The sequence below is a fragment of the Stegodyphus dumicola genome, chromosome 3, assembly GCF_044657685.1.
Source record: "Stegodyphus dumicola isolate Sdum_Otavi_A_Nest chromosome 3, ASM4465768v1".
Taxonomy (NCBI): domain Eukaryota; kingdom Metazoa; phylum Arthropoda; class Arachnida; order Araneae; family Eresidae; genus Stegodyphus; species Stegodyphus dumicola.
This window is the reverse complement of record NC_140770.1, coordinates 94651158-94667104: the sequence shown is the minus strand read 5'-3', so window position 1 is coordinate 94667104 and position 15947 is coordinate 94651158. Positions and strand designations below refer to the sequence as shown.

The 15947-nt window shown below is 32.0% G+C and overlaps 1 protein-coding gene across 2 annotated transcripts in view; it reads right to left on the bottom strand.

Moving 5' to 3' along the window:
* Window positions 1–1086: 1086 nt before the first annotated feature.
* Window positions 1087–15947, bottom strand: part of LOC118193581 (uncharacterized) — a 99075-nt gene continuing 84214 nt past the window's right edge. For both annotated transcript variants that reach the window (XM_085813091.1, XM_085813092.1), the window contains 5 exons: window positions 15244–15380; window positions 11318–11420; window positions 8012–8197; window positions 5462–5542; window positions 1087–1642 (listed from right to left, as the gene is read on the bottom strand). In XM_085813091.1, the coding sequence (XP_085669217.1) occupies window positions 1542–1642; window positions 5462–5542; window positions 8012–8197; window positions 11318–11420; window positions 15244–15380 (608 nt within the window). In that variant the 3' untranslated portion in view covers window positions 1087–1541. The remainder of the gene's footprint in view (window positions 1643–5461; window positions 5543–8011; window positions 8198–11317; window positions 11421–15243; window positions 15381–15947) is intronic.

Here is a 15947-nt window from a genome sequence, read left to right as displayed (position 1 = left end):
GTTGAATTCATTTAAATCATCTATATCTCACTTTGCATATATAAAATAAAGAGTGCTTTTTTTTTTTTTTTCTTTTTTTTTTTTCGGTTTTTGCGGGTGTAATTCACACAAATCTAAAGTTTTATTCTTATCTTGACGAAAATTTGCCCATATGACTTTCAAAACAAGAGGAAGGTCACTGTCTACATAAGATTTCGGAAAAACACCCCATGAGTGTTTATATTAGACCACCACTGAACGTGTATGTTAGAATAGGGCACTCACAACACCCAGCTTAGGTCCATGTCGCCGCTGTTGTATTCCCGCTATCAGTGGTTGCCATACAGCAAGTTATTTTTTTTTTCAGAAAATGAATATTAATATTTCTGCACCTTTGTAATTTTGAAACAAATTTACTCATTTTAGGGTTCACTTCGCCGTTGGTCTGCTCGTGCTATCAGTTCTTCCTAAAACCGTTAGATAGGGTTATGTTCGTTTTGAGAAGAATGTAAATCTTTCCAAAACCTTTAAAGTAGAATTTAAGTGAGCTGTCTATCAGTTGTTCGCGAATATTTCGATTTGGCGATTGGGTGCCCTAAAATCGGAGTCGCCCTTTAAATGGGGAGTTTATAAGGTATTTCTCCCGCCTTCTTAGCATGTCTTTTTAGTGTGGAAGTGTGAACGCTGGGCGAGTATTCCAGAGGTCCGTGGTTCGATTGCCGGGGAAGGCGTTGCTCATTTTTCATCTTTCCGGCTTCCAAAAAATCCTAATGTCTCTACAAATTTCTATTTTTTAAAATTTTTTATTTTACTTTTTGTTTCATATACTTTAATTGCATTAATTAATTATTTATTGAAGCAGCTAGACAGCCCATGGGAAATACTCATGGAGTCCTGAATCGGAAACTGTTTTGAAAGTATCTGCAGATAGGCTTAATTATATAATTTTTTTTAAAATTTAAATTATTAAATTGTAATGTCAAATAATTACATATGTCATCCTTTTCTACAGTTTTGAAACATTTGTTGCTTCAACCGTTTATTTCCTTTGCAGCTTCTATTCTTATCTGTAAGAATGTAAAACAAACTCAAAGAAAAACAACTACAAATATTTTACGAAATTTTATTTTAGTACATTAGAGGTAATTGCTAATTTAAACAAATTTCATTTCTTCATCTAAATAATACTAGTTGGAATAAAAAAAGGATTTATGTTAGAATTTGTATGACTATATTTATTCATAAAAGAATATATGATTTCATATTTAAAAGTTCAATTGTTTTATGATGCCTAGAAAGAACTTAATGGATAAAAACAGAATTATATTAAAATAAAATATGATTTTCATGGATTTGGTGTTACAAATTCTCATATAAAGAAGTGTTAAAAATATTGATTCATTTTGAACAAACATTCTTTATTTTTGGTATTGAATAAATTAAAATTTATATCACGATTGAAATTTATGAAAAAGCTTGAATGAAAATGTGCTTTCTTCTATTGCATATTCCACTGAATTTTTGATTTTATATCTTCATTTTCTTCTTACTGTCATTTAAGTTTACGATTCTGTGTCTTCATCAATGTCATATTCTTCTTCTATGCTGGCTTCTTCACATGTTCGAGACGAAGGTAACCATATTGTTCCAGTAGGACATTCCACTGAAATATAATTTTTAACTTTTAGCACTTTAGGTAATACAACTAAATGCAAAGAAATGTTATTGTACTTAATTTTTTTAAAGCTATCTCTATAAGGGAAAATAAAAATATGTTTTGAATATACATATACTCTTTATAAATCGACATTTATAGTGAATCAATGCAAAATGCCAAAACGAAATTAATAATCCTTGTGGACAAATTGTTCCTTTAAGCTAATAAATTATTAAATTCATGATAAATAGTTAAATAAAAGAAATAAAATATCGGCCTCATCGAATTTTGAGCTCCGGCTGGACTTAAATTTCATTCAGAAAGCTATGCAATAGCTTAGCTGGCATCCGGCTGAATTCAAACCCTGAATAAACGGTATAACATACTATTTCTAGGGATAGATGAGAGAAACAAAAACTATTCTTTCCCCAGCACACCAAGGAAAGAAAATAAAACCATTAAAGCGGCACTAATGAGAACAGAGAGAATGACAGAAACAATATGAGAGCATGGAAAGAAATTTTAAATTCTCATTCCTAAATAAACCTTGACATGCGGATGGAAGATTTTCTTTTTTTAAAAGTTTTAACACCTCCGTCCGTTTTTTTCTCCAGAGAAAAACAGGTATGCTTTCGAAAGTTATAATCAAGTTTTAAGGCATATTTATTTTTGAAATAAATTTTTTTCCCGCTGAAACCCTGTTACATAAAAAAAGTGCCGGAGCTATTTTATTTAGGGCTCCGGTGAGCTCCGGTAGGATCCGACGCAATTTAAGCTCTGAAACATCAGTATCAGCAAGTATTAGTACCTGGGCTAATTTTTATCAAACCATCATGCAGTCGCCTTGTTGTATCACAAATGATGGCTTCAGAAGCATTTCTACCAGTTAACATTTGTTCATGTGTTCAAATGAGCAGCAATTTTCCCACATTCTTCAATCATCTGTGATCTTTGTTTCGTATTTTTCAATTGTCTATCACTGTTCTTGCAATGTCGACTTATTTGGTTGTACCTTTATTTTTTAGAATATTGAAGATTATTGATTTTGTCATATTGAACTAAGCAATGAGAGACATGAACACCATATTTGAATTTGACTAAAATTTCTTTTTTCACGTTTATGATTCTAGTCACCGTCTTTTCCTTTTGCTACTAATAATTATTCTTCGTTAGCTACGTGGTTCTTATTTAAGTATTGATATATTAATATTACATAATACGAATCACGATAAAATTTAAGTAAACATGTAATCAGTAGCTCTACATTTGAATTGGTAATTACAATGCTGCAGATACGTCAGAGAATAATCACCCAGCAATTCAAAAATCATCTTGAAAGGGTGAATTAAGAAACGAAGCTCGAGGAATGCAACTATAACGTATTACAGATTGGGTCATTGATTATTCTAAATGAAACTAAACCTATTAATACATAAATATCTCAAATTTAAAGTAGGACAGTATCACGGTTTATAAATAATTCCAGTAATAACATGGTTTGCATTATAAAGATATTTATAAACTGCAATACTATTAAAATGAAAACATAAGAGCGGTAATCCTCTGTTTCATTTAAATGATAATAATAATAATAATAAAAGATTCTGTGCGGACCTGTCATTGTCGATTTTGCATATGTAATATTTATTTATTATGTGATTTAACTACAATAAATCTTTTGATCTCATATGGATAACAGTTATGATCACTCACTAATTTAGGTTTCATTTTTTGTATTCAGACTAGTAATAATAAAATATACATAAGTGAATGACTTTTTGACTTTTGTTTTAATGTTATGTATTTCTTATATTAATGCATTGTGAAATGATTACGGTAATCTTCCAAGGACGTCTAAAACATATTTGATTTAGCATTTCCAGCCCCAGAAACAGAAAATTCAATGAAGAACCTCAGCTAAATACTCTTTTGGTTACTATGATCTTAAAAACTAGCGCATTTAATCGCCCAAAGAACAAGAATTTCTATGTATTTCAGAAGTTAAAGGAAACTAAAATGTTCCTTTCAAAGGTGCAGTAATTCTGAATAGTCTACACACTTTTATATAATAATTTTTTTGAATTTTTCAAATTGTATAACATTTCAAATTATCGTTTAAATCTCCTTTCAAAATATTTTCCGTCAGGAACTGATTTTAGATATTCAAAAGTTAAAATAGCTTAAATATGCGCTTGATCTTATTTTTTATTTTACATATGGCTTTTAATATTATATGTACTATCGAGAGGTTAGTAGTAGAGGAAGAGGGGTGGGAGACTGTCGGACTCGTTCCCCCCTCTGAGGTACTCACCATCAAAATTGGGGCGGAACTGAGCGAAGTCGTACTGTCACCTGTATAGTGTTCAAGGCTCTAACCAACGACAGGCGCAATCTTACTCTCCTTGTCGCGACGAATTTCATGGGCTTGTTCTGACGTTACTGTTAGACAAGGCTGCGTCTCGCAAGGTAGCCTCCTTGAGCCCATTTACTATAATATCTACACGAACGATATCCCACAATCACCCCACATTACCCTGGCAATGTACGCCGAGGATACGGCAATTCTCTCAAAAAATGCATCTCCTGGCCCGGTTATACAAACACTCCAAACACACATGCATACACTTGAGTCCTGGCTCAACGCCTGGAATGTTAAGATCAACGTCGACAAATCTGAGGTCATCTGGTTCACCAAAAGGACTGCCATCGACAACGAAGACTGCATTCACATGTATGTGAATGTGACACAAAAATTCGAGTGGACTAAGCATGCCCGACACCTTGGAATTACTTTGGATAGGCGACTCACCTTGGACCCCACACATTACACAGATTATTGCTAAGTTCCGTGCCCGTAAACGAACACTTACCCCCTTAATTGGCCGGAACTCAGTTCTCTCTATTGATAACAAATTGCTCATTTACAAGACCCTTTTGCGTCCAATACTCTCATATGCCTGTCCTGTTTGGGGATACGCTAATATTACAAATGTTAAGAAACTTCAAACACTGCAAAATATTTTACTTGACAAGCGGCGAACTGTCTATGGTTCATCAGAAACTCGGCAGTTCAACCAAGAGCTTGAGATGCCAACGTTATATGTTCATTTTGCTAACCTTGCTGAAAAATTCTACAAAAATATTCCAAATGTCAACAACAGCACTATTCCAGTGCTTAACTACGATTATAATACTGAAAGAAATAGAAAACGACCGCTTTCGGTCCTCAAGTACCTCGATCAGTAACTATCTTTTTAATTTATGCATTCACCTAATTGTCACAAATTAAATATATCTATACACTATCTCATACTGATTGTTTTCTGGTGTTGCTGTCTTTGCTGTAAATGTTTGAATCTGTATATATTGTATATATTTTAGTTTACTTTTCACTATGCTTTATATTCAATGTTACTTTACGTTACTTACTATTATTATGTTAGCTACACACACGAGGACTCTCATATTCAGCGAGTTTTAGGCACTTTTTGGTTTTTCTTCTCTCCATGCCAATTGCTTATCATGCGCACTTACCTTCGTCACGTCCTGCACCGCAGGGGTGTTTCCGTTGGACTCTTTTACGTACTCTCCCAGTTTTTATCACTGCTTTGAACTTTCATTTGCATCGACATGTACCATAAACTATTCGAAACTACAAAAATTCGAAAGTCAGAAGCATTACGCCGGGATAGCGATTTCACGCAGGTACCCGTTTTTGCGAAACTCTTCGAGTCTGCTTGAGCCGACAAGTGAGCTAAGTCACAATAATACAATATTATAAGAATCTTCTATCTTCAGTTAACCTAAATAAAGAACTGTACTTACAGCATATTTCTTCATTCGTCTCGTTTATCTTCCGATACTCATATCCTTCAGGGCAACTTTTTGAAGATGCTGGGAGATATTCTAAACAAAGTAAAAATAAAATAAAATAAAAATAAAATTAAGATTTAAATGTCATTTTAAAATTTAGTTTGTTTATTTGTAGAAACATTTCCTTTTTAATATTTCAAAGTATATGTTCTTTAGAAGACGCCACCTGTCACCTCTTAAAATAGAGTGTAAAGGAGAATTATTAAATTTTTATAGAAGTAGTTGGATTTTATATTCAGAGCAAGATAGAAAGAATGCATAAAATTTCCATGGATCTTTTCCATTTGTAATTTAAATATGAGGCTGAAGTTTTAAGTAATCTTCCATTTAAATCATCGAAATGAAACTTGAAGATTTCATATACTTTCGCCACAGCATTAATTAAATAACGTTTTTGATATATGGAATTTATTTTTGTCTTATTTAAGTTCGATATTAATAAATTTCAATGTATATTTTCGAAGTAACTCAGAACTGTCTATACATAAATCACTTTTATATATTACTTTTTTCGAATTTTTCAAATCCTATCACAGATCAAATTAGCATTCAAAGTATTTGATAGAATTTAACCATGGATCAAATTTTTGATTATCTTAAAAATGAAGATTTAGATTGAATTATCTTAGTAAATATCTTAGCGATTCTATCATTTGCATATTTTCATTTCACCTACAAAGCTGAAACAACATTTTTATTAATTTTAAAAGCGTTCTTTTCCTCTGTGGAAAATGCATTGTGTGTCACATGCTTTTTGAAAAATATTTTAAATTTAAGAATTTTGAAATAATTAATAAATAAAGCTTTCTTACTTATTTTCAACACCTGTAATTTCTTTCTTTATAGGTGAACAGTTAGAATTTCCATAAGATACATTTTAACATTTTTTTCTTTTTAAGCCGTCTTGAATAACTATGATTAAAATTACAAGTTATCCCATATATAATCCAGCAGTGGAATCGATAACACTTTCTTAAAGTACCACATAGATTAAAATCTGGCATTTGGTACAATAGTTGATACTGCTATCATCATACAATAGTTGATACTGCATTAATCAACTAACTGCAGTTTTTTTGGGGGGGGGGGATGTTTAATCACATTTTTCAACGTCTGTAAACAAGAGATAGTAAACTTTTAGTTTGTAAACTAAAAAAGAGGTTCTCTTTTTTATTCTCTGTTGCTCGAAAATGTAAAATAAAGGAAAAAAGAAAAACATAAAAGAAATTTGATCATACCAACTGCATCCCAGAAAGTATTAATTGTTTATTAATGGTAAAAATAATAATTATCATAAAAATAGTTAATTGAGATTTTTTAAATTTTATTTCTTTATTTTGAAAGTAATGCTTTAAGATATTATTCCACATGGGCATCCATGGCATCGCTAAGGTTTAAACACCTTAGCGATGCCATGGATGCCTTACCAGAGACACGTTTTGTGCGCCCTCACGTCACACAATTCTGCTGCCAGCTGATTAAGAAATGCACTTATTCCGTACTAAAACTCAAAGATAAACTTTGGGTGAAATATGGCCTACATCACTGGATTGTACTGAAACCCATGGTCAAAATCTGAAACTATATAACCACCGCAGCAAGTTGTTGTGCAGGATGAGAGTAACATGAGACCGAAAATTATTTTTGCAGATCAGTTTTTTTGGTAAAAAAAACGCTTTGCTGACAAGAACGTAGCCTAGAAAATATAACGGTCTAAATCATGCATAATATGTTTGAGTTCAAGATCTCGATTAGAGTGGATTGATGTTAAATCAGTATGTTTCTTACGGAACATAGAAGAAAGGAGATACAGGTGAATGAATAAAGTGGTCGAATGAATAAAATTTAACAGTGGTAGTTCGATCAGCGTTCGAATCTCTGCAAACGGTCTTACTGCACAGATGTTTTCGTGGTTTTTCCTTCGTACAGCGTGGATATAAGGCAGTTTCTTTTGGAAAATCAATCCTCACCGAAGGCATATTTCGTCATAGACAGATAGCCCTTGTGCACTTTAGTACTAAACTATTCTGGATGAAGATCTGCATTTGTACTCTCCACCTTTTTTTTAATCAATATTTTTCATACGCTTCGGAAACTATTTACTTCGCATGAGAAACTTTCGAGGCGATTTGTCTCTTAAAAATGGAAATTATAGCTTAAATACCGATGTACAAAGGAAGAATGATCATTTGCACTGGCAAGCTAGCAGTTAAAAAACATCTTGTTGTATAACTTTAATAAACTATACTATGATTGGGAAACGTATGCTCTATACACAATACGAAAGTTAAAAAAATATTTATATAAAAGTCGCGATAGAAATAAAGATAAAATTTCATTTGTTTTAAGAGCAATTTATCATATCCAAGAAAATACCAAAATAAAATTTGTCCTTTTAATAATACACGTACACACATACGTATATACCATTGTACAAAAAAAAAGTACATATATAATATAATATAAGAGTGTAATATATATAGAAATATATAGAAGTCATACTTAAGCAGTCAGATATAACATCTACCGGAGACCATTCTCCTGATTCGTCACAAGTGTAGTAAGGATATTCATCTGGATTCCTGGTATAACCAGCATCGCAAAACGGCTGACAGAGCTTGCCGTATATCCAATCAACACAGTTTGCTTCACCATTGGCAGGGTCTTCCAGGTCATTGCATTGAGTACCTTAATGATTCAGTTATAGAAAAACAAGTATAAAATGTGTAAAAATCCAATTTCTGCAAAAAGATTTGAAAGATTTTTCTGCAAAACAAATTTCACTAAAACAGTCAATTTTAGGCAATAAAGCCTAAAATTGACAATTTTAGGCAATATGGTTTGATAACCACGAAGGATTAGAAATAAACTTTAGCACGAAATAATAGCTTTTAAATAATTAATAAAAATTGTAAAAATATATAGGATATCATAAATACAATTTTAATTCTGATATAAAAGGAGATTTTAAAATATAAAATTTATGAAACATTTTCCCTAAAACTTTCATCAGTGTGCGCACATTTACGATATAATATCAGATAAAAATAATCGTTCATGCTTTGGTACTGTTTTAATTGCACGTTGTCCTTTCTCCTTCCTGATATTGATTCAAGTCCTGAGTAATCTTTTCGTTTGAGTAAGTGCTAAAAACATACGAGTTCAGTCATTCCCGAAGAAATGGTTTTATGTGAGTACTCGGCTATTGAGGGAGAAACCCACATTTTACGGAGGACTAAGTAATTAATGGCCTTTGATGTTCTGCCTTTTTTTCACAAATACAAGTCAAGAATTTTATTAAAGATGTATATTAGTAATAGATTTCATTTTATAGATCATTTTTGATAAAATGTCAGACAATTTTTGTAGGTATAAAAGTATCTATAAAAATCAACTGAATTAATTTGATTAAACAATGTCTTTTACGAAATAAAATTCTCTTTCTTAGTACGCAAATTTTCTTACGCATGTTCTAGGATCTGCTAGTTACGAAAAATGCAGCTAAAAATAGTTCTGCTGCTAAATCAGTCACTTATATCGTCATGAATCATTCATTACCATTTCCTGATACGCATGTGTTTCTGAATTACATTCTATACGAATTATATTATATTTAAATGACTATTTTATATAAGATGCGTCCTACAGATTAATAAGGTCATTCCTTAATAAACATTACATGTCAGGCTAAACTTATTATTCTCTTGAATAGTTGAATGAAACTATTCTTTACGTAATGATATACTTCAATATACTGCAGAAGAGGATGTGAAAATAGTAAACAACCATCATTACCATATATTTAAATTTATAAAAATTACGAAGGAATTAATACTGCAGATCTATATTAGGTACTAGAGTTTCTCATTCATTATTAAAAGTCCTCAATCTCCTTAAAAATAGTAATTAAAAGAGAATAATTAATGGTTTGGATAGCTTAGCTTTCATAATTTTCCTCTGCTAACTCAGAGTTCGTAGGATAAACAAGGAATTGAACAACCTTTACATCTTATACTAAATGAGAGGTCAATCTGAATTCCTTAGCGATATTGTTCAAGATTCGGAATATATGTTCAGCCTCATGAAAAATGTTAACAATTCGCATCTGGTTCATTATAATCATATTTTCTCTTGCTGTTTATTAAAAATATTAACCACAAAAATCCACCGTTTGATTTAACGAGCTAAGTCATGTGTGTTTCACATTTTGAACATTTCGGCCGCATGATACAGCAATGCCGTCTGCATCAATGGTTTTGAAGGTCGCATGAGTTCTGCAAGTGCAGTTTGGATAACAAAGCGTTGAACGCTTTTGATTGAAATATGACATATCCTTATGATAACATATTATTTTAGAGAAGGTATGTGTCAAACCTAACAAAGCAAAAGAGTGCTAGAGTTGTAGGATTTCCCTCAGTTTTCTTAAAAATTATTTTAAGTTTGGTAACTTTCCTGAATCTCTTGTTTTTCTTTCGCATTTCCCGTCATTATGCAAATTTGAAGTCAAGAGAAAAGAGGATGAATACAGACGAAGCTTATGTAGCGTGATTGCAATTATGTTATGCGCCTTTATGACATTATTTGTCATTCATCCGGACAGGTTGCGTTATGCGCGATATTCGGAGAATATTCTGCTTCGATCCGATTCGAGTTTATGAAGAGCGTGATTTCGCTAGTCAGCTCACATTACTTCTTTGTCCTTGCTGAATTGCTGAAAAAGCCTTTTTGGCCATTTAATAATATATCTCCGGGTAGGTTGTCAAATCAGCCTAGTTAGCCTTAAATTTAAATTGTTATTCCAGCACAATTTATCTTTGAATTTATTGTGATAGTATTCTTAAGTTCCACCATAAGTCATCGGTGTTATTGTAAGCGCGAAGTACATGCATTTGTTGAGATACAATAGCACCCCGTACAAGTATTTAAAAGTCAAAAAACAAAAATCAGCGTTATATTTTTCAAATTTTCACAGGACTAGTTTCGATGGTTTAACCGAACCATCATCCTCAGCTGCAAAAGCGCAAATGAACGAAATAAGATATAGCGATTAGATAAGATAAGACAAGAAAGACTGGAATTAAGCTACTGGCGCCATCTGTTGATGAAACGAGAGTTAAAACATAATTTCCTTAAAGCTGAAGGCAAAGATGGATTGGACTTAGGGTCGCAAACTAGAACAGAAAGATTTTTTTTTTTTTTTTTTTTTTTGTGAAATGCCTTTAGAAAATCTAATTCCCAATTGGTGAATTAGATTTTCTAGAGGCATTTCACCAATCTTTCTGCTCTAGATTTTCTAGAAGCATTTCACATTAAAAAAACTTTCTGTTCTAGTTAACGACCCTAATTTCAATATATCTTTGCCCCCAGCCTTTAAGATAATTATGTTTTAGTTCTCCTTTCATCAACAGATGGCGTCAATAGTTTAACTTCTGTCCAGTCTTTCTTATCTTATCTAATCACTATATCTTATCTCGTTCATTTGCGCTTTTGCAGCTGGGGATGATGGTTCGGTAAAACCATCGAAACTAGTCCTGTGAAAATTTGGAAATATAACACTGATTTTTTTGTTCGATTTCTAAATTAATACATGCATTTGCGTTAAGAGTTTGATGAAAAATAAAGGGTTTATTTTACCCTTCTTCTGTGCTGGTATCATTCACGCTTGTGCGAGAAGTCGCCAAGCTCCTTAGAAAGATCAGTTTACTTTATGATAGTGCAGAGAATTAGATCTTACAGAGCTTGCTGTAAAATCTGTGATTTATTACTCTAGGTATCAGAATTCCAGTTCTCAAAGAAAATTAAGCTTACTAGTTATGTTTATTTCAAAAGAACAGACGGCAGTATTTCCAGCAGCATCTCTTGCTCTGTATGTTACAATATGAACTCCGGGCGTCAAAGTTGCATCAGGTTCCTGAAAATGAAGATAAAACAAATACATTCTGTTTCTATGTAACAAAAATGCATATAATTTCGGATTCTTTAAGTTAAATTTTTTTAATTACTCCCTCTTAATAGCAAATGAAAACTTTAAATCATAAACGATTGTACGTTTATTTATTTTGTCGACAGCTGTAATAAAACTATAATAAAAATATTTCCATCAGCCTTTTATACGAAAATAGTATTAAAAAAAGAATGTTTTTCAAAAATTCCGTAGAAAAGCAATTTATTTCATTTCCTTTGTTTTAACTTATTGTATTTTTCCAAAATTTGTTTTACAACTGATAATATTTTTCAGATATAAAGTATATATTTTGGGCATATTAAATAAACGATCGTTAATAACAAATTAAATATTTTCATAATAAAGGGTAATGAAGCATAAAAATAAAATAGAAAAAAAAATAAGTCTAGTTCATGCTGAGAGGGATTCCGGAGAAATGTTTGTGGAAGTTAATGTAAATGCATATTACATCTAAACTTTTTGAAACATTATCCGAAGAAATTTTAAATTGTCATAATTCATCATTTATTCAAAGCAGTCAATATTGGTATTTTATAATTTGAAAATTTTTATTAGGAAACAGCACTCATATCATAAATAAATTTATGGAGCAATTCAATAAATTAGAATAAAGTAAAGGAAAAAATAAGTTCGAGAGGATTCAGATTTAAAAACATAACAGAATTTTTAAATCCTGTATTACTTTTTAAATCATATGTATATTTAAATCACATATATATGTAAGATATAATAAAATACGATGATTATTTTAAGAAATAATTGGTAACATCAAAATTGACTGTTCTAGATTTTATGTGCTCCTCCTAAGCTTATCCTTTCTCCATAATTCGAGATATTTCCAAATTACATAAAACCTTTTGAAAAAAGGTAACTTAAAATTCAATTAATCAATCACGGCTTAGCTTTACATATGCACCTACGTAGTATAAATATTGCCGTCGCGAACAATGATACCTTCCTTTTTTCTCATCCGGTTCTAGAAAATTTTTCCCTTATAACGAGAAAAAAAATATACAAGATTTTGTAGAGACATTAGGCATTTTTTTTGGAAGCAGGAGATGTGAAAAATGAGCAACGCCCTCGCTGGGAATCGAACCACGGACCTCTGGAATACGCGCCCAGCGTGCAGACCGCGAAGGCACGCTAAGAAGGCGAGAGAAATAACTTATAATTTACCGAAAGTTGAATTTACAGATGTTTCATCTAATAATAAATAAATAAATAAATAAAAAACTCTCTCGATTGTATGTTACGAGATTATAAAGAAAAGACAGCATAATTCTGGCATAGTATAATACTAAAGAAAAGAAAATGCATCTTGCTATGGGTCTAATATAGAGTTAGATAGATGAAACATTTGCAGCATATACATTACTGGAAAAAGAGTTTCAGAAAATGTTTCCTCACAAAATGCATATGCAAGTTATTCACAGTCTTTAAATTTGTACAGCGGTTTAAATTGTTCCATCATCTTGAATTTGAATATATATCTGCAGATTTTAAATATGTATTAGTAGGTTGTTTCATGCATCCTGAATTTGGTTGATTAAATGTAAACATAAATTTCCCATTGTGAGCTGGAAAATAAAGAAAAACGTTTTTACGCATTCATATAACTGAATATATCTATATTCAGGAAAAAACATTTGCTTTTTTTGAATGTTTCAGATATTTTCATAAAAGACTTGACACTAATTGATAATCAGATATTTAATACAGATCAGTTCAGCTTTAATACGGAAATTCATTTAGAACGTAAATTTGATTACTAATGAGATTAAAAGGATTTTATATTATCTGTGCAAACTAAAACTCTACAATCTATCAGTTCAGCGACACATTCATAGAGGATTATGCTTACTCTGAGTGGTAGATTATAATCTCCTTTACGTATTTCTTAACTTGAATTAGGAAGGGATCTACAGTACAAAAAGGAATGATAATTTGATTCATTTTATGTGTGCTACTACAAGCGTGTGTTGCTATTGAAAGCACTACAAGCTGCTATTGCAAGCTAGTATATTTATGTGTGTTGCTATTACAAGAACCTTAAAGGTATCCCGATTAGGGAAGAACTCGCATATAAAATTCTCTGCGTGGGGCCTCCACGTTGGACTTCGTGTAAGTAAAAATATAGACCCTAGCATATTCCAATTTTCGAGTACTGTGTGATATGGCCCTTGAAGATGCCAAGTTATTGGTACAGAAGAAATGCATGGGTAGCATAAAAATCTATGGGTAGGTGTAGTAAAACAAATGAAATATGAAGCAGAATCAAAATTAGGTGTTGTGCTTCAGATTACGGAGGAGGTGCGTGAAGTAGGATCTCAAACTTAACATCATTCAATGAATGTGCCATTTGGTCAATGATAGATCGGTTGCTTGGCTCCCACGTTCTCTGGATTTGAGCAGTCTGGAGTTCTTTCTTTGGAGAGCACGTAAAGGTGTTATGTGTGAAACACCTGTCGAGTCTGAACCGTATTTGGTTGCAGAATCATCTGCAATGCTGCAGATGATTTTGCAACCAAATCCAGTGCTGCAGATATCCAAGGAAATCCAGGTGTTTTTGATAATGCCCGCCATTCCATGGTCCGCCGGTGTAACGCGTTCATATCTTGTAATGGTGGAATACATTGCGTATCTTTTGTAATATTCTGAAACGATATAATCTACTGTAATATAATATAATGATTCATAAATACTTCTGGTAATCTCTGTCTTGTGTGTTGTTCCTGTATCTCTGATACCAGTTTTCTATTATGTTTTCTGTCATGGATTTCTATGCAATACTAATTTTTTTGACTTGCCTTACTTATTTATGGGACACCGTGATTAATAATATACATGTATTTAATGAATAGTTATTTACAATGTATTCTTTTTCTTGCATGAAATTTTTCCCGGGTGATTACGTTAATACGTTAAGTACAAAATTAATTTAAAACCGTCGATCGCTTTTGATCGCAACTGAAACGTAAGATATCCACGATCGGACCCAATGTCATTTACCATCTTCAAAGATCAGAAACTCGTAAAGCCGCCCTTTCCATTTATGCTAATAGATTGCTACACAAGCAAGCAGCAAAATAGACCAAGTCTCAGAAGGGAGCCAGAGCCCTGGATCGTCGGATGTTCTTAGAAATATTTAACAGATGGTTGTCAACGTGATTTTTTCGCCACAAGACTGTTCTTTGTATTTTTGCGAGTCCTTAAAATTTTCCATTTTTTTGAAAAATTAGTACAGTGTAAAGCTATAAAGAATTACGATATTTCATCATACGAAATGGGTGGTGTTCTCGTGGTGAAAATATCTAGCACCACTCGGCTAGCAGTTAGAAGATTCTTGGTTAGAATCCCGAGTACATAGTTAATTTTCGTGTTCCCTGTTACGAAAGTCTAATGTTTCTTTAATGCTAAGTATAATGCTCCGATTAATGCTAAGTTTTATTCTCTCTCGTACCATGTTTATTCCAAAATATGAAAAAAATATTAAAGAATAATAGAAACAGGTAATATTACGTTATTCCACGTGAAACAGATCATAAGACTGCATATGCCATGAATGGCATATGCATATATGCCTTTCATATAGTCTTATAATGGTAAATGGTAAATAGATTATAATGGCAGGTAAAGATTTATAATGGGATGCTGCTATGTTACCTATCCAGTTCTAAAATGAGATACTCTGATTCTGTAATCGTTTATTGAAATAACTGAAAGCGACCAAAAACTAATATGATGAATAATACTCCAATGTCTACGTTACCAAATTCTTGGAGACACTTTCGATGCCAACGTTATCGACTGCTTTGGGTTCTTCCCACTTCACCGAAGTACCTTGCATACTTGTTGCTTCAACATCGAAGGATTCTGGGCAGTTAAGAAATATGGGAGGTTCTCTGTCTAAAAAGAAAAAAATGAAATATAAAAGTAATTAACAATGAAAACAGATTAGAAAAAATCCGAAGGATTAGATTTCCTTAGTTAATATTTTAAGTTAGCATTTGAAATCAGTTCAAGATTGAATTTATTTATTATGCAAATGTTCTATAACACATTTTGATAACAACATCTGAAAATTGTTACTATGGAAACTTGGTAACGGTTGGAGAGAAAGTGGCGAAAATACTCCAGCTGAGAAAAAATTAACACAATTTAATACTTTCAGAAGAATTTAGAAGAATGTTTTTAGAAATTTACCAATAAAGTATTACAATTTTAGTTGAAAATATCTGAAGTACATGACGGTACTATGATAAAAATTTTATGAAAGTATCTTGAAAAGCTTTTGAAATATGCTGCCCGAAGCACTGAAAAAGCGTTCACCTCAATAAGCGATAAACTCCTCATCCTAAAAATATCATCGTAATTACGTAACTAGGTCCAATTAAAATATTCCCCCCCCCCATATAATCGATCTTAAGTCACGATATAGGTTTCTTTCTAAAATCTGCTTACAATCCCCACACA